Source organism: Phocoena phocoena, chromosome 3, assembly GCF_963924675.1.
Source record: "Phocoena phocoena chromosome 3, mPhoPho1.1, whole genome shotgun sequence".
Classification (NCBI taxonomy): Eukaryota; Metazoa; Chordata; class Mammalia; order Artiodactyla; family Phocoenidae; genus Phocoena; species Phocoena phocoena.
The window spans coordinates 157,762,702-157,782,536 of record NC_089221.1 but is presented as its reverse complement, the minus strand read 5'-3'; the positions used below and the strand labels follow the sequence as shown (position 1 = coordinate 157,782,536).

At 45.4% G+C, this 19,835-nt stretch overlaps 1 protein-coding gene across 1 annotated transcript; it reads right to left on the bottom strand.

Annotated features, from left to right (window-relative positions):
* Positions 1 to 308: 308 nt before the first annotated feature.
* H3-4 (H3.4 histone, cluster member) lies at positions 309 to 719 on the bottom strand. Its single transcript, XM_065874218.1, is given in 1 exon segment — positions 309 to 719. A coding segment is annotated over 1 exon segment (411 nt).
* Positions 720 to 19,835: the final 19,116 nt, after the last annotated feature.

Below are 19,835 nucleotides of genomic sequence, written 5' to 3'. Positions count from 1 at the left end.
TGACCCGGTCTGGGATGATCCCACATGCTGTGGAGTGGCTAGGCCCGTGAGCCATGGCCGCTAAGCCTGCGCGTCCGGAGCCTGTGATCCGCAACTGGAGAGGCCGCAACAGTGAGAGGCCCGCGTACCGCAAAACAAAAACAAAAACAAAACCCAATAAGGGACTACGCTGACACACAGCTAGCTAGGCCTCTGGTTTATTGGAGAGAAAAGGCACCCGCTACTTGGTTTGTGCACAGTGCCCTTTGTGAGCAGGTAGTGGCTCTTAAAATAGCTTTTGGGGTGAGATCAATGGCTGCTTGCACAGTTTAGGCACATTTTCCGTGGATATGGCGTGCCAGCTGAATATCCTTGGGCATAGTAGTGACACGGTTGGCATGGATGGCACATAGGTTGGTGTCTTCAAAAAGACCCACCAGGTATGCCTCACAGACTTCCTGCAGTGCCCTTACAGCCGAGCTCTGGAAACGCAAGTCCATCTTAAAGTCCTGCGCAATCTCCCGGACCAGGCGCTGGAAGGGTAACTTACCAATCAGAAGTTCTGGGGACTTTCAGTAGTGACGAATCTCGCGCAGTGCTATAGTGCCCGGCCAGCACCTGTGCGGCTTCTTCACGCCCCCCGTGGCTGGCGCGCTCTTCCGAGCTACTTTGGTAGCCAGTTGTTTGCGAGGTGCTTTGCCGCCAATGGACTTCCGCGCCGTCTGCTTTGTTCGTGCCATTTCTCTGCTATCCCGAGAACCCAAGGGGCTGTTACAGCCTCCTCAGTTGCTCCCTGAACGCGTAAGTGGCAAGCCTGACTAACGTTTTTTTTTTTCGGTACGCGGGCCTCTCACTCCTGTGGCCTCTCCCATTGCGGAGCACAGGCTCCGGACGTGCAGGCTCAGTGGCCATGGCGCACGGGCCCAGCCACTGCGCGGCACGTGGGATCCTCCCGGACCGGGGCACGATCCCGTGTGCCCTGCATCCACAGGCGGACTCTCAACCACTGCGCCACCAGGGAAGCCCGAAGACCCCACAGTCAGGTTGGCATCCTGGAGCACGCCAGTCAGCTTGCAGGCTGAGCTGGTCTGGGTTGGGGTGGGCGTCGGGTCTGGGTTCCGGTTGGCGTCATGTGGGTGTTGCATCTCCGTGCACGGCTCCCTTGTTTTTCCTCAGCACTCTCCTCCTCCTCTATGGGCCAAGGAGGGAAGAAACTTCTAGAAGCTTGCACTCCACATTTGGCCTGATAACAAGGACCCCAAGAGAAGATGACACTCAGTATGGGCGGATGGGGTCCACCCTGCTCCCTCACATCATCACCTACCTTGGAGCATCCATAGAATGCATGAAGCATGAAAGTTCCTCTGAAGCACCCATTCTCCAATTTAAAAGCTCTCCCAGCCAAGTTCCTTATAATGGGGTCTCCATTGTGTCTATATCCATTTTATGAGGTTCAGCTTGAGGTTATCTCCACTGTAGTGAACCCCCACTGCCTCAATGGTAAGAAAGAATTCTGTCACATCTTAAATACCCTTCCTAATGAGCCTTTGTAACTTTTTCTTTTTTTAGGAGTTTTCACTTTTGTTTAGTTTTAATAGATGGCAAAAATTTTAACCTTTTTTTTTTTTTTTCTTTTTTTGGTTCTATGAACCACTCTGGTAGTTTGATAAAGCTCATAATATTTAAAAATATTTTTAATGCATAAAGTAAAATGCTTCAGAATATTTTTAAATGCATAAAATAAATTGCAAAGAATCAATTATATTGAAATAAGTTATCAAAATATATATAAATTTGTCAGATAGTTATAAATGTACACTTTTATCAATGCATTAAATAACAACTTCTAATTGGGGAAGACTTGTAACTGCTGTCATTTGAGAGTGGTTATGGGCATTAAGGATATTTAGAGATCTCTTTCATGGCTGTACTGTGATATGATTCCATACCCTATCCTCAATTTAGCATACCAATTATACTTCTTTTTAAGCTTTTTAAAGTGATTTCCTAGAGTTTGAAATATAGATTTATAACCAATCTCAGTTCACTTTCAAATGACATTATTTCATTTCATGGGTAGTGCAGGTAACTTATAAACAGGAATAATAGAGTATTACCATTTCCTCCCTTCCATCCCTTATAACATTGCTGTCGCTATCATCCAATATATTATTGCTGTTACTATTTGAACAGTTATCAGTTATTAAGAATAGAGAAATAAAGGATTTTATTTTTCCCTCACTTATTCCTTCTCTAATACTCTTCCTTTCTTTATGTAGATCTGTGTTTCTGACCTTCATCATATTCCTTCTCTTTGAAGAACTCCTTTTACCATTTCTTGCAAAGCAGGTCTACTGGTGAAATTCCATCCATTATTGTTTGTCTGAGAAAGTCTACTTCTTCACTTTTGAAGAATAACTTTGCTGGATACAGAATTCTAGGTTGGTGAATTTTTTATATCATCATTTTACATATTTCATGCCACACATTTTTGCTTTCATAATTTCTGATGAGAAGTCTTATCCTGTTTCTCTGTAGTTAGTGTTTTCTCCCTCTCTGGTTCTTTAAAGATATTTTCATATTTTATTTTCTGTAGTTGAATATGATGTGCCTTGGTATAGTTTTTTTGCTATTTATCCTGTTTGGTGTTCTTTGAACCTCCTGGATGTGTGGTTTAGTCTCCATCATTAATTTTGGAAAATTCTCAGCCATTATTCACATATTTCTTCTATCCCTCCTCTCTTCTCCTTCTGCTATTCTAATTACATGTATGCCACACCTTTTGTAATTATCCCACAGTCCTTGAATATTCTGTTTTCTATTTATTGTTACTATTTTTTTTTCATTTTAGATGTCAGTTTGGGAGGTTTCTATTGGCATTTCTTCAAGCTCACTGATTCTTTCCTAGATCATAGACAGTTGACTGATGAGCTCATCAAAGGCAGTCTTCATTTGTTAGTGTTTTCAATTTCTAACATTTTCCTTTTGATTCTTTCTTAGCATTTTCATCTCTCTACCTACATTGTCTGTCTGTTCTTGTATGCTGTCCACTTTATCGATTAGAGCCCTTAACATCTTAATCACAGTTTTAAAATTCTGGTCTGATAGATAATTCCAACACCTGTGTCATATCTGAGTCTGGTTCTATGCTTCTTTATGAATTTGGACTATGTCTTTTTTTGCCTTCTGAAATGGCTAGTATTTTTGGTTGAAATCTGGACATGATGTACTGGGTAATAGGAACTATGGCTAATTGGCTTTGAGTGTGAGGATTTATGTTATTCTGGATTGGAGCTGGTCTGGACTAGAGTTGGGCTGTGTTTAGTGTTGATTTTAACTCAAGGCACCAGAAGCTTTAAATTCTCCTGAGGTCCTTATTTTTGTCTGTCCTGTTGTCTTTGAGCCTCTCTAAGAACTCTGTCTCATATACAGTCTGCCTTTTACAGCTCTCTCAAACCTGATGTGCTCTTATTTTACTAGAGCCCTGTTAGGGTGGTAGTAGGCTGTGAGCAGGGGGAGCGTGCCATAATGCTGTGATTAAATCTCAATCTCTTGGTGATCTTGTGTCCTTGGGATATGACCTTCACAGGTGTTTCTTAGCTGTTTTGCCTTCTTTAGGTGAGACAGGAGGGTGAGAGGGGCTGGAGTGAGAGAGATGCCCTTTCCTGGTGGGATGAAGCTCTGCTTAAGTCTTCCCCTGTTGTGGAGAACATTCTGAGTATATTTCACAATGGTTGCTTTGCTCCTCCCTTGGCCAGAACCAGGAGGGGAGTTTTCTCCTATTTTCACAAAGAGAAATTGGTGGGGTCCCTGAAAGTAAGGCCAATGAAAGTGTGTGTGATCTTATGACTTATTGTAAAAAGTATATATTTGGTCTTTGTTCCTGTTTCTGGCACAGAGCTCCTAAAACACCTAGAATTTCCTGTGATAAGAGCAATAAAGGTGTCTTTTGTTATCTTTATGAGTGATTTTGGGAAGCCCCTAAGGATGGGGGCTGGTTGTCAGGGCAATAACCATGTGATTAGAGGGTCCCACTCCCCTCACCTCCAGGGAGGGGAGAGAGGCTGGAGGTTGAATCAGTTGCCAGTGGACAATGGTTTAATCAGTCACGCCTAGTACTGAAGCCTCCATAAAAACCCAAAAGGACAGTTCCAAGAGCTTCAGGGCTGGTGAACATGTGGAGGTTTGGGGAGAGCCGTGCACTAGGAGAGGGCGTGGAAACTTTGCACCCCTTCCCTCGTGCCTTGCCATCTGGCTGTCCCTGAGTTATATTCTTTCATAATAAACTGGTAATCTAGTTGAGTAAAATGTTCCTGTGAGCTCTGTCAGCCGCTCTAGCAATTAATTGAACCTGAGGAGGGGGTCATGGAAACCTCTGATCTATAAGCGGTCAGTCAGAAGCACAGGTGACATTCTGAGGTTGTGATTGGTGTCTGAAGAGGGGGAAGTCTTTTTTAGGAGAGACGAATTCTTTTCTGAGCACGTTCCTGCCTGGTGCGCTAGTAATAGGTGCTCAACCATCACTTCCAGAAAGGTGCAGACAGCATGCACCTGCTGGCCAAGTACACTGTGTCTGAGGGCACCAAGTACACCAGCTCCAAGCAAGCGTCAGAACCAATGGCTCTCTTCAGAGCTCCCTCCACTATCAGGAGAAGAGCTGTGGCGCCCATCAGCTTTCACTCCAGTTTCCAGCAGGAAACATATCAACATAGGTGGATTCAGAAAACAAGTTTTAAATCGCTTATTAATTCCTTCTCCATTATGGGTTGAATTGCGTCCTCCCAAATTCGTCTGTTAGAGACCTAACCGCCAGTACCTCAGAATGTGACTGTACTTGGAGACAGGGTCTTTAACAGATGTGATTAAGGTAAAATGAGGTCATTAAGGTGGGCCCTGATTTAATATAACTGATGTCCTTATTCAAAGGAGAAATTTGGACAGCTAGACATGCACAGAGGAAAGACAATGTGAGGAGTGACAGGGAGAAGATGGCTGTCTATGAAGGAGAGAGGCCTGAAACAAATACTTTTCTTATGGTCCTGGGACAAACTAACCGTGCAGTCACTTTGATTTTGAACTTTTGGCCTCTAGAGCCGTGGGACAATAGGTTTCTATTGCTTAAGCCACCCAGTATGTGGGATTCATGATACAACCCTAGAAAACTAATACACTCCTTGATAGATTTCTACTTTAACGTGTCTCCTTTCTTTTATATCGCCTATGGCCATCCTGGTGGATTCACGTTTTATCCCCAAAGGGATGTAAAATGGCCTCATCCAACACACTAGCCAACACCATTTATGCAGTTTCCAGTTGCAATCTGTTATTGTCATTTTTTAATGCATTGGAATCAGTTTGCTAATATTTAAAGTATAATTTCTGTTTCCTTATTTATAAGTGACTACAGTCTGTAATTTTTTTTCCCCTTTGGTGAGTCATCTTTATTCATTTTAATAGCAACATTATATTTTCTTCAGAAGGCAAAAAAAAGGTTTTCTTTCATCCTTTATTTTGGGAGAATTTGTTTATCAGTAGAATTTTATATTTCTTAATAGTTTAGCAGTAATTTTCCTGGAGGCCTGGCATTTCTTCAATACTTCAGGCCTTAAAAATCTCTAACTCATTTAAAATAACAATTTAGTTATGAAAAGTTTTATTACATATATATATGTCATATAAAAGTTTTATTATAATCTGTATCTCAATCCAGTTAAAGAATATTCTTTTAAGAGAGATACTTAGAAAAAAATGATAGAATGCAGCATTAGCCTAGATTAGAAATGAACAGTTTAATACAGTCTCTAGGATTTTAAGTATAAGAAAACATCCAGATTGAAAAGGAAGGAATAAAACCATCTCTATTTGCAAATCACATGATCTTGTATATAGAATATTCTTATACTTTAAAAGAATTTTCCTGCCTTCTCTCTATTTCCTTCTAGAGAAACTTTATGACTTTGTTTTTCACATAATAAAGAAAATCCTAATGGGATTATGTTGAATTTATAGATCAGTTTAGGAGAAAATGGATTTTTTCTTCAAACTTGTTTTAATAGCCAAGGAAGCAGGTCTCTGTGTTTTATTTAAACCTTCTCTATAAACTTATCAACAAAATGTATAGCTTTTGAGATTATCTTTGTTTATTTTATTTAGTATAACGAGTGAAATTTTCCCATTCGTTTTTCTACCAACTCTCATCTGGAGACAGAAAAGATAATGTGTTTGTCTAAATTTCTGAGTGAACCCTTTTGTTTGTGTTTGAGTTGTTTCTCTAGGACAGTGGCTCTCAAATGTTAACATTCATCCAAACACCTGAAGAACTTTGCCAAGCAGATAGCTAGGCCTCATCCTGTTCCTGACTCACTTGGTCTGGGGTGGACCCAAGAGTTTACATCCGTAACAAGCTCTCAAGTGACATTGATGATGCTGCCTCAGACCACACTTTGGATATACTGTTTTAGGCTTTCCAGGTTTTAAATACTTTCAAATACTTTGAAGTGTATACCATTTGCCTAAAAAACCAAAAAACAAACCAAAAAAACAAATCTTTTTTACTACATTCACTAATATTCTAGAATAAAGGTAATACTGGACTTCCTTGTCACTCAGGTAATGATTTATTTCACCATCATACGTCATGCTGGGGCTTTGTTTGAGAGCTACTTGTTTTATCCAGGTAAGAAATCATGAATTTATTATTATTTTACTAAATGCTTACTATTTGTTAAAAAAGATAACTATCCAATATTAGTAAATATTTATTTTAAAGAGAGAACTATCTAATATTAGCAAAAATACTTTTAGTAATGTTAAAAAGCAAAATTCAACGGAGTAAATTTGAAGATCTAATTAGCAGAGATTCATGCATCAGGCAGCATTCCGTCGTAGCAGATAGAAAGGAATTCCGAAGAGCGGTACAGAATGGAAGGCTTTTATAGGCAGAAGAGGGCAGGGCAAGGAAGTTATTCTAGCAAAGAGCTGATTGTTTCAGGCAAGGTCATCTTCCTTTGGGGAAGGGGGCTGGGATGTCTATCAGGTAGATTACCTCACTAGTGCTGAACAGGTAATTCTACATTGACTGGTTAAAGGTCACATTCTTGGGACAGGCTGAAACTGCAATTAGGTTAGGTAGTAAGTCTTAGTTTGTTGACATGGGACTTAGCACAAGCGACTCCATTTGGGGCTTGTTATTTCTTTTTTTTTTTTTTTTTTTTTTGTGGTACGCAGGCCTCTCACTGTTGTGGCCTCTCCCCGTTGCGGAGCACAGGCTCCGGACGCGCAGGCTCAGCGGCCATGGCCCACGGGCCTAGCCGCTCTGCGGCATGTGGGATCTTCCCGGACTGGGGCACCAACCCGTGTCCCCTGCATCGGCAGGTGGACTCTCAACCACTTGTGCCACCAGGGAAGCCCTGTTATTTCTTTTTTTACCAGTAATGATTATGAACTTTTTTCATCTATCAACACTGAGTCATATTTATAGATTTCCCCATGTTGAAAAGTCCCTGCCTTCCTGTGAGTAACCCAGCTTCATTCTGATGGCAAGAGTTCCACACAGGGGCGCTAGGGGCGCTATTTGAAGGGCCTCTGGAAGTATCTGTGTTCTGATTGGCTGACATGCCTAGCTGTTTTATCCAATTAAAGAGTGGAACTGTTCATGCTCATTTAAATGTTCTCTCAAATCCAATCAGATGTTCAATTTATCCAAGTCCTCATCTGAATGTAAACCATATAAATAGGACCTTCCATGCCATCCACTTTTTCAAGGACCTGTGCTGTCTCCACTGGAAGTACATTTCTGCACCTAGGAAGGCTTACCAGTGAGATGTGACTGCTGTTCTGAAGAAGGAAAGAGCAAGGCCCAGTGACTTTGTATCCCAAAGTACTCAGATATCCTCCAGGTTGACCAGCTGCAAGTAGGCTCTTATTTCTAAAGCAAAGTAGATTTCAAGAGCCTCTCTATTAACCCAAACTCTCTTGGTTATCTTTAAAACAGACTTCATATTAGTTTTCTGTTGCTGTCATAACAAATTACCTCCAATGTAGTGACTTCAAACAAAACCCATTTATTATCCTGAGGTTCTGCAGTTTGGAAGTCCAGGCACACCTCACTCCTCTGTTGAGTCTCATTACCTCAATTCAGGATGTCTGCATGTTCCTTTCTGGGGGATAATTGTGCCCCCAAGCTCACTAGGATTGTCCGGATGAGGTTCATTTCCCAGCTGACTGTGAGTGCTGGACTGTCTTTTCCCCTAGAACCTGCCCACATTCCTTCTCATGCTCTCCAGGTAATCCTCTCCACCGAGAGCAGGGCAGGTCCTCCTCCAGCTTCCAATCTTTCTGACTTCTGTGCTATATCTTTCTTTCCTCCAGCCAGAGATAGTTCTCTGCTTTTAAGGGCTCCTGCAATTGAACTGGAAAATCCAGGATAATCTTTTTATCTTAAGGTTTGCAACTTTAATGACAGCTACAAAGTCCTGTTGGCTGTGTGACAGAACTTACTGACAGGTCCTTGGGACTAGGACGTGGAGATCTTGGGAAGCGGGAGGTTGCAGTCTGCCTACCACAGACTTCTTTAGTCAAATTTTCCCTTAGGACCTATTTAGTTGTCCATTATTCAAATCACCGAGGATATGCAGTAAAAATGAAGCTCATTCTTCCACAGGTGGTAGGGTTCACATTCTCATCAGGGACATTCACAGATGGCTCGACAAAAAGGGATATAACAAAGCTGGATGTTTCTTTTTGAAAAAAATCACACATTGAAACTGGGGTGTGCCAGAGAACACTAATGAAGAAGCAGAAGGTATTATTATTTCTCTGAGTTTTTTGAGGGCAGGGGATTTTTGCCTGTTTGTATGAATGAATATGGCCATCACCGGGAAAATGTGGGAGGTTGGAGTGAGTGAACATTATTGTTATACAGGGATACAAAATGTGTTCAAGGCAGAACTCATCTACTCTCAGTGGAAAGAGATGAGGACAATAATAAAATTACACCCTCCTAGAATGAATGCTAATAGCCATGGCTTTGGTTATGACCATATGATCAGGGTCAGGCCAAGTAGGGTGACCTCAAAGTCTTTGTGGTTGACACTCAAGAAGAACCAAAATAATGTGTTAAATAGCTGAGTTCTTTTCTTTAAAAAAAAAAAATGAGAAATTTCAAATATATGCCAAGGTAGAAAAAATAGTAAAATGAACTGGACTTCAGCATTTATCAGCCTAAGACTAATTTATACATCTGCCCTCCTTTCGCTTAGATTATTTTGAAAAAAAATCCAAGATGTTGTATCATTTCATGCATAAATATTTCCCTGAGTTCTTAGACCGTCCCAGTCAGCTGAAAGAATTTGGTTTAATATTTCAGGGTCATAATTAATCACACTCATCAACAAAAGACAGATCCTGTCTTCTAGGTGTTTATCACCCACAAAACTTCTCAAGAGTATACCGCACAGAACTTATAAGCGTGAGTGCTTTCAAAATGGCAATAGCAAAGCACCTTTATGAAACTGTTACCAGCAGCCCAACGGCTACCCAGAGTCCTGGTATATTAATTTACTAGGACTAACAAAATAAAGTACCACAGACTGGATGGTTTAAACAATAGAAATTCATATTCCCACAGTTCTGGAGGCCAGAAGCCTGAGATCAAGGTGTGGGCAGGGCTGGCTTGCCCTGAGGCCTCTCTTCTTGGCGTGTAGACTCCTTCTTCTCCCTGTGTCCTCACATGGTCGTCCCTTTGTGGGGGTCTGTGTCCTAATTTCCCCTTTTTTATAAGGACACCAATCATACAGGATTAGCCCACCCCAATGACCTCAGACTTCCTTGAGACTGGACCTGCCACGCCAACTCTTCCCTGGTCTCCAGCCCACCCTGCAGATTTCAGATTTGCCAGCCCCACGATCATGTGAGCCAATTCCTTAAAATGAATCTATCTCTTTATACATGCCGTTGGTTCTGTTTCTCTGGAGAATCCTGATTGATAAAACCTGGAATCAGCATTCTCTCTTTTCTCTTTCACCCCTGGTTGTAAACAAGCCAAGTTCTTTTCTAAGCTTATCTTTTGATTTATTTATTTTAGGTAAAACCTTATTGAATGCAGCTAACAACATCCACTCATGCTGTTAACACTCTGTATCAAAAAGGCAATGGTATCACTACACAAGGAGAAGTGCTGGTTTCCAGCCTCTGTGAAGTTTCCTGCCATATGAGGTGGGGACCACTTTCCCCGCTCACCATTTCTTCTGTGATAGAGCTGCATAAAGACAGCCTCGGTGACTTTCAGCAGCAAGCTCCAGGGCTGCTGGGCACCGTGGCTGCTGGCTCCAGCTTTCAGTTTCCACTCACTTGTTCTCTTTCTGGGCTCAGGAAGCAGCTCCTCTCTGGGACGTGCAGGTCTCGGGGTGCAGGACAGAAGTGCGGCTCATTGCACCAGAGGCCCTTGCTCTGGAAGTGGGCACCATCCCTTCTAACCTGCCATCGCCCAATGAGGGCCCATGATGTGCTAACTTCCTGAGGCTACCCTGACAAACTACCACAAATGGGGAGCTTACCACAGGAATTTACTCTCCCAGTTCTGGAGGCCAGAAGTCTGAGATCAAGGTTTCGGCAGGGCCTCACTCCCTCCAGAAACTCTAAGTGTGGGTCTTCCTGCCTCTCTCAGCTCCTGGTGGCTCTAGGAATCCCTTGGCTTGTGGCTGAATCACTCGAGTTTCTGCCACCATCGCCATCTTCTCCTTGTGTGTGTCAGTGCTCCCTCCGCTTCTCTCCTATAAAGAGACATTTAGGGCCCACTTGGATAATCCAGGATAAGCTCCTCCTCTCAAGATCCTTGATTTACTCATATCTTTTCCACACAAGGTCATATTTACAGGTTCTAGGATGAGAAAGAGAATATTTCATTGAGTGGCCAGTTTCTGAGCCACATGTGGCTGCACCCAAGGTCATGGGACAGGGCAGTTCACCCCTGGGAGTGAGGAGTGGGGCACAGGATTGGGGAACACTTGCTGAACTCAAACTAGCACAAGCAGATTTAGTGCAAAGCAAACCCACCTACTATCATGACCAGAAACTAAAAGAAGGAAAAAGTACATTGGTGTCCCTTCTTAAATTTGTGTTGCTAAATGGAGTACTTTGGATGGAAAAAAAAAATGCATGTAACCCAGCTGGCTATGCCAAAGAGAAAGACCATATAAGAGTTATGTGGAAGGAACTTCTCTGGTGGTGCAGTGGTTAAGAATCCGCCTGCCAATGCAGGGCACACAGGTTCGAGCCCTGGTCCGGGAAGATCCCACATGCCGCGGAGCAACTGAGCCCGTGTGCCACAACTACTGAGCCTGCGCTCTAGAGCCCGCGAGCCATAACTACTGAAGCCCGCACACCTAGAGCTGGTGCTCCGCAACAAGAGAAGCCACCGCAATAAGAAACCCGCGCACCACGACAAAGAGTAGCCCCCGCTCGCTGCAACTTGAGAAAACCTGCTTGCAGCAACCAGGACCCAACGCAGCCATAAATAAATAAATAAGAGCTATGTGGAAGAAAAGAATGTTCTTATCATCAATGGTGACACCAAAACCCACTGTCAGTTCATGTTGGGTAAAACCGCATGGATGGTAGAAAAACTGCCAAAGTTGCAGTGGTTTTCATGAAATAATGCTAATATATTCTCTCCCTTGAATCGTTTATTATTCACGTGTGGAACAGTCGCCAGAACCACTAGGCGGAGTCAAGCTCATGCTTTTAGAAATATTTCTCCTTTGTTTCTACAATGTTCTCACTGAGACAATCAGAGGCCTGGAAATTATGGAGGACTGCCAGTGATCACAACGACTCTGAAGATCAATCTATCTCCACAGGATGGACACCTACATAACCACTAAAAGAGAGAACAGTGAACAAGAGAAACAAGATGGCTGAGTCCCAGTTCTCCACACACAGACAGATATCCCAGACAAAATAGAAGCAGCATTTACTCCCCTTCCCCTACAGCCAACACCATGTGTGTGCCCAGCTCTTCAATTCTGACCGTAATACTAATTTTCATGAAAAGCAAAACAAATTATCTATGGCTTGAGTGCAAAGAACAAAAACAGAATAGTTGAATTCATGTCTTAAGTCAAAAAAAAACCAAAATCCAATTTGTGTTTGCTAAGGTCACCAAGCAGTTCTCCAGTTCTCAGCGGACACTGAGTGTCCCACAAATTTAACTCAATTCTAACATCATCTACCTGGAGATAGTGTCAGACCTCACAGATTAAGGACTCAGATAAAAAAAAAAATTAATCAACAGTCAATGTAAGAAAGAAATAGAGAATTTTATTTGAACCAACCTGAGGATTATAACCCAGAAGACAGTCTCTCAGAAAGCTCTGAGGACTGTGCCACCCATTAGAGGTCAAAGCACAATTATATAAGTTTTTGAGACAAAGTGTTATACATTAAAGAGTTATGCATCAAAGTAATACATTGACAGTTTACACAGTTCAACAAGGCAAGTGGTGGGTCATTGTGACCTCTTACAGGATTAAGGAAGGAATGTTACCTCCTAAAGAATTACCTTCCTGGGCTTCCCTGGTGGCACAGTGGTTGAGAGTCCGCCTGCCGATGCAGGAGACACGGGTTCGTGCCCCGGTCCGGGAAGATCCCACATGCCGCAGAGCGGCTGGGCCCGTGAGCCATGGCAGCTGAGCCTGTGCGTCCAGAGTCTGTGCTCCGCAACGGGAGAGGCCACAACAGTGAGAGGCCCGCATACCAAAAAAAAGAGTTACCTTGCTGGCACCAGGAGGAAATTGTTTTTGTTGCTGTTGTGTGTTCGTTTGTTTTGGTGAGTAAGCATTCCTGTGTTAAGGGGATCTAGTTAATGTATAATGCAGATGTATAACGCACACTAAAGGGGAGGGAACAGTGGCTCAAATGGCAGAGAAATTTTTATGTTAAATTTTTCTTGTCCTCTCTCAAAATAATTTTGTTTCATCACTGCCCTCCCTTCAGAAGCCAGTCGCAAGTCCAGGATGTCACCTGTGCTCCTGACTGACTGGTTATAGATCAGAGGTTCCAAGATCCCTCTTTGGGGGTTTGATTAATTTGCAAGAGCAGCTCACAGAACTCAGAGAAACACCTTACTTACTAGATTACTGGTTTATTATTAAAGGATGTAACTGAGAACAGCCAGATGGAAGAGATGCACAGGGCAAGGCATGTGGAAAGAAGCCCTGAGCTTCCATGCCTTCTCTGGGCACACCACTGTCCCCAAGCCTCCGTCTATTTACCAACCTGGAAGCTCTCTGAACTCATCATCTTGTGTTTTTATGGAGGCTCCAATACTAGTCATGATTGAGTAACTCCTTGGCCACTGGAAATTGAGTCAACCTCCAGGCCCTCTCCCCTCCTGGAGGTGGGGGTGTGGTGGGGGGACTGAAAATTCCAACCCTCTAATCACTTGCTTTGTTCTACTGGCAACCAGCCCCCATCTTCAACGAGTTTCCAAAATTCACCACATTAATGTAACCAAAGACACCTGTATGGTTTTCATCACAGGAAATTCTAAGTATTTTAGGAGCTCTGTGCCAGGAACAGGGGACAAAGACCAAATATGTAATTTCTTATGTCACGATATCACACAAAACAAAACAAATCAGAATTCCTTGATGGATCTGAAATAACTCGCTGCTGTCAGAGAGCAAAGATGCTTTCAACAATATCAGGGGCTACCCTTAAAGACAAAATAGCTGTTTTATTTGAAAGAGTCTCCCCTGGGCCACAGTTGAGAATTTGAGAATCACACAATGATAATAGAGTTAATTAGATTATGTTTAGTTTATAAAAGAAGAAAAGTTAATATATGCAGTTACAAGCATACGAAAATTAAAAGACGTAAACAATAATGTGTTGAATTTTTATGGATTTTGGTTAAAGAAGAAAGCCGTTGACATATACGGGTGTTTGGTCTTAGGCATATTTCTGTTAGTAACGTCTAGATGTGGACGTGTGTGTATCCCTTTAAGCAGGAAAGAGCGAAGAGAAATCGAAGACACGATCTAGAACTGAGACCGATTAGGGGCCGAACTGCGGGGAGGCGGAGACAAATGCCCTTGGGGTAGCGCGAGAGGAGAGCAGGCTTTGCTGATGCTGCTGAGGGGGTACTTGGGGTGCTCCACTCCAGCGCGCACAGGAACAGCGGCGTCAAGTAAACCGTCACCAGACAAGGGAGAAGAGGCCTTTCTGTCTCGGGAATGAGAGACCCTGCGAGAAATCGGTGACATCAAGTGTGCAGAATCCGTAGAGTGTCCGAGATTCTGAGCCCGGGGAAGGATTGGAGAGGCGGGGGTCTCGGGGCGCAGGTCAGTGGCCGCAGCCGGAGGACGAGAGGTTGGATGCGTGACCAATGCCGTCAGGCAGGCGGTCTTTGAACTGACCAACCGGAAAACGTTCCCAAGTGCAAACAAGGGCAGCAAAGGCTTTGCTGTTTTATGTAGCGAGTCCTGACCACAGCACGCAGGAGCCATAGCCTCCAAACCCACCATTCTCCTCACCGCGGGCACCGGAAGCCGCCAGCGACTGTTCCCAGCACCCTCCACTTCACGCACCGCGGTATCTCCACCCCTCCTCCCTCATACTCTTGCACCCCTGTATCCCCGCCCCCCGTAACCTGCACTCCTGCATCCCCGCGCCCAGGTAATCCCCGCCCTCCGCCCCGTACCGCCGCATCCCTGCACCCCCATGCTCCAGTATCCCGCACTCCTTTATCTCTGTACCTCTGCACTACTGCGCGCCAGTATCCCCGGCACTCTTGCATCCCTGTACCCCTGCACCCTCACCTCTGAACTCGTGCGCACACGCACCTTTTTATCTCCACCGATCCTCTCCCCGGCCCCGCCCCCCATCTCGCGCACACACACCCGGAGTCGGCCGAATCTCCCTCTCGCGCTCTACTCTCCCAGGGCCGGCAGCATCCCATCACCTAGGACCCAAAGACCAAGCCCCGCTGCAATGGCGCCGCTGGAGAGGCTCTGCAGAAACCTGGCTTGTACGCCAACCTGCCCGGCGCGTCCACTTTGTGCCCAAGGACTCACAGCTCACGCGCCGCATCCTCCGGGAACTGGCCGGGAATGGCGACCCGAGCTCCCCAAAGACATCAAGTCCACGTCCCTTTTTACGTTTCAACACAAACAGCTCTCTCGCGGGATGGTCTCTGAAGAATCCGCGGCTTCAAAGTCCCTGAGGGAGTGTGACCCCTCATCCTTGGGTTCCTAATTTTCTTTTCTTGGTAACTTCCACCCAGCCAAACCCGAAGTCGGCTCAATGACTGTTGTGGAAAAGGACACCCGGCAGCGGGTGGAGCCCAGAGGTGGGATGGCACACTTTCTCCCTGCTCTTTGGCTGTGTGGCTTTTGGAGCTCAATTTCATTCTTTCTCTGATAGAGGGAGAAGCACTCCTTTGGCTTTCTTTTTTCCTTTCATTCATCATATATTCATTTAGCACCTACTATGTGCCTGGCATAGCCCTGAGAACTTGGGAGTAAAGTGCCTTCCTGGAGTTATATCTAGTTGGGGAGGTGATGACCAGTAGAGGGGAGACAGTGTCGTAGAGGTTTACACGCTGAACAGAAATAGAGCACCATTGGCTTGGGGCGTGTTGCCCAGGACCGTGAAGACTTTTGAGAGGAAACTTGGAAGCCTTCAGAGTGGGAACCCGCTGCTCTGGGGATGGTGGGATGCCTGGGTTTGGAGGGACAGAGACTAGCTGAGGGAAGGAGAAGCTGGCACGGGGAAGGAGGCGTGGTCAGAGGTAAATGGAAGAGCGGCTCCTGCTGTGCCCTGAAAGATTGGGACTGTTACTTGGAGGGCACCGCGCAGCCGCTGCAGGGCCTGCTCGAAGTGACTGCCTTCAAGGGCTTTGCGTCCCTTTAATTAAGGCCTCTCAGGCCATACATGTGACGTTTTAAAGTGTAATTTCTACAAATAGGAGGGTGGTGAGTGTTATCACACACAGCGTTCATTCGTCATCAGACTTGGTGTCCAGCACACCTGTATGGGCGCTGGCTAGGCTGCTCCATTCCAAGTGTGCACGTGTCCTTGGGAATCAGGCCAGCCACGGTTTTCCTGCCCTCCAGGAGCTCAGCTTGAATGTCACCCCCCAGTACCCAGCAGTGAGAGGAAGCAACCGAGCTGTTCCGTGGAAGGTAACCTGTCTGTCTCACCTGCCTGGGGGTAGCCTCCTACAGCTCTCAGGTGGAGGTATTAGAGGACATACCCTCCAAGGTCACTACAGGTTATGGTGCAGAAGGGCTTACAGGCCACATTAGAAAGCTCAAACTACGTGGTTTATTAAATTAATTTAAAACAGGCAACAAGAAGTAAGGGGGAAGACATGGGGTGAGCTGACAAACATAGGTGTCAGTGAGGAGGAAAGCCGCACCACCTGATCCTGGGCATACGTGGACATGTGTGTGTCCTGTTCTCCCTGCCACCTAGCCTCCCTGCTGATGGTGAGGTTATGAGGAACAGGGTCCAGGAGACACCAGGGGTCCTGGGCCAATGCATACAGGTGCAGCCACACAGGGACAGGCTCTCCTGTGGAGAGTCCCAGCAGTGGTTGCTTAAGATCTGTGAAAACTGAGTGCCTCAGGGGTTCTGAATGCTTAGTAGCTATTGTATACTTAGTGATCATGAATCTTTAATGCCTCTTGTATACTTAATGATCACAAATATTTAGTGACCAGATGCCTCACAGTTACTTACCTTTGTCTCGGTGTTTCCATCCCATCCATCAATTTGTGGATTATTGGCATCTTTGCTATGTTGAGTCTTCCAATTCACGAACACTGTATGTCATTTATTTAGATCATCTTTCATTTCTTTCATCATCATTTTGTAATTTTCAGCAGCAAGTCCTGTACATGTTTTGTTAGATTTATACCTGTGTTTCATTTTTTTTGGAGTGATTTTACGTGGCAATGTGTTTTTTTTTGTTTTTTTGTTTTTTTTTTGCAGTATGCAGGCCTCTCACTGTTGTGGCCTCTCCCGTTGCGGAGCACAGGCTCCGGACACCCAGGCTCAGCAGCCATGGTGCACGGGCCCAGCCGCTCCGTGGCATGTGGGATCTTCCCGGACCGGGGCACGAACCAGCGTCCCCCGCATCGGCAGGCGGACTCTCAACCACTGCGCCACCAGGGAAGCCCCTGGCAATGTGTTTTTAATTTTGGTTTACACATGCTCAGTGTTTATATACAGAAATGAAATTGATCTTTGTGTTGATCTTGCATCCTGAGACTTTACTGAATTCAGCTGTCAGTTTTGGGGGTGGTTTCGTAGATTTCTTGGGATTTTCTGTGTAGACAATCATGTCATCTGCAAATAGTTTTATTTTTTCTGTTCCAATCTGTATGCCTCATCTTCCTTCCATTCCTCCCTCCCTCCCCCCTTCTCTATTTCTTCTTTTTCTTTCCTTTTCTCTTCTGGTCTTTTCTCTCCTTTCTCTTTCTCTTTCTTCCTTCCTTCCTCCCTCCTCTCTCTCTTTTTCTCTTTCTTTTCTTTCTGGCTTATTGCACCAGCTAGAACTTCCAACACTACACTGAATGAGTGGTTAGGCGGACATCCTTTCCTTGTTCCTGATCTTAGAGGGAAAGCATCTAGTCTTTCACCATTAACTATATTGTTATCTGTCAATACTTTTTCTGTGCTTTTTCTGCATCAGTGGAGATGATTACATGATTTTTCTCCTCCTTCTTCTTTTTTCCCTACCTGTTGATGTGGCGGATTCCCTTGAGTGACTTTTGGTAGATTTTATTCCCAAGGAGGGAAACTGAATTTTTGAGAATCTCACTTATGCTGTAGTGTTGGTAGCAGGAGATTAGTACAGAGGCAACTGAAGTAGTTCAGGTAAGAAATGATGGTGTACAAGTTTCCTGTGGCTGCTGTAACAAACTACCACAAGCTGAGGTGGGGAAGGGGTGCTAAAACAACAGAAATATTTTTCCTCCCAGTTCTGCAGGCCAGAGGTCAAGGTGTGGGCAGGGCTGTGCTCCCTCTGGAAGAGGCAGAAAGGGGAGGATCCTTCCTGCTTCTTCCAGCTCCTGGCACTCCAGGTGCCCCTTGGCTTGTGGCCACTTCACCCCAATCTCTTCCTCTGTAGTCATATGGCCATCTCCTTGTATCTCTGTGTCTTTTCCTCTTCTGTCCCTTGTAAGAATAGTTGTCGTTGAATTTAGGGCCCATCCTAATCCAGGATGACCTTCTCATCTCAAGAGCCTTGATTTAATTACACCTGCAAAGACTTTTTCCAAATAAGGTCACAGTTGCCAGCTCCAGGCCTTAGGATGTGGACATATCTATTTTTTGGGGGGGAGGGGGGGAAACAACCTTCAGCCCACTACAGGTGGGATCCAGGACTAGGGTGGTAGCAGCTGACATAGACAGATCTGTCTTCCTGATGTTGACCAACTTGGTCTCCATGTGAGCAACCATGGAAAAGAACAAATGAAAGGCAGATCTGTTAGTGTATTTAGTTTACCTGAGTCGCTGGAGAATGGCAGGACCATCTACCTAACTGGGGAATGATGGGGAGGTGGTAGTGTGGGGCGGGTGTCAGGCTCAGAGTGAAGTCCAGCCATAACGAGTGGGTGGAAATCCCCAGCAGGAGCATTAAACCTGGCACTCTGGGAAGACATCTGCCATCGATGATGTTTGGGCGTCACTGAAGCCCATCTCATCCATGACCTGGATGAGACTGTGAGAAAGAGGAAGGCTCTGGTCAAACCACAGAACCTGTGGTGGATGGCAACATGGCCAATTGCCACTCCTAGCATTGAGAGTGGAGGCTACCGGTCCACACATAGGGTCCAGTGGGCCTTGTGATTCGCTGAATCCCAGTTTGGGGCCTGAGTGCAGTGTGCAGGCCAAGCCTCAGGGGTCCTGAGCACTTTCTGTCTTCTTGGGACTGTGTAAGGAAGCTTGAATTAGCCATGGGGAGAGATGGTGAGAAGAACCAAAGTGTTCAGATATGCGAGAGAGGCTGCCAGACCAGCACCTTCCCAGGGACCCCCCCCTTCAATGACCCATGACTGATCGACCAACTGACCCCCCAGCTAGCCCCAAATGCCTATGAGCCAGCCTTCAGCATGTTCACTACTTACCAGCTTTCTTGGGGGTCCAGCTCAAACTGCTGACCTACAGGCCCTCTAGGACATTTGGGGTTGATCTGCCATCCTGTAGGAGAGAACAGGAAGGACATGACCCAAAGAGGGCTGCAGGTGACTGGGAGTGAGCTGAAGACAAGGCAGCGGGAGATAGAGGTGGCCTGGAGGCCCACCGGCAGTGCTCACAGGAGGGGCTGCTGTGTCCAAAGTTGAGAGGGAGGTGAGAAGCACTGGGACCTGGTGTCCCCAGAGACCTGTGCAGGAAGCAGTAGCACTGAGCTGACCAGGAGGTGGGAGGGAGGGGAATGGACAGAGAAACGGATGAAGTTTTAGAGCTTTTGCTGGGCATGCGTTGGAGAAAATCAAAGCCTTCATGAAGTTTTGTGAGCAATGCATGGAAACAAGACCCTGGCTGGGGGTAGGGGAGTTGGGGGGCACTAGGCAGATTCTGATGACCAGGGCTGGGGCAGTCTTGTAACAGGGTGACACAGCGGGAGAAGAGCTCACTCAGTTCAGCCCAGATCCAATGGCACTGGGAGCCGGGTGACCCAGTTCTCCAAGTTCTAATCCAGGGTCTGGGGGAGCACAGAAACTCAGAGAGGGGGCAGGAGTCCATTTGCTTTTTCACTTGGGAGATTCTTGAATATGTTGGTGAACATATGGGAACTGAGACAGTAGGGAGGAGAGACTAGATGTGCAGTAGGGGCTGGTTGCAGG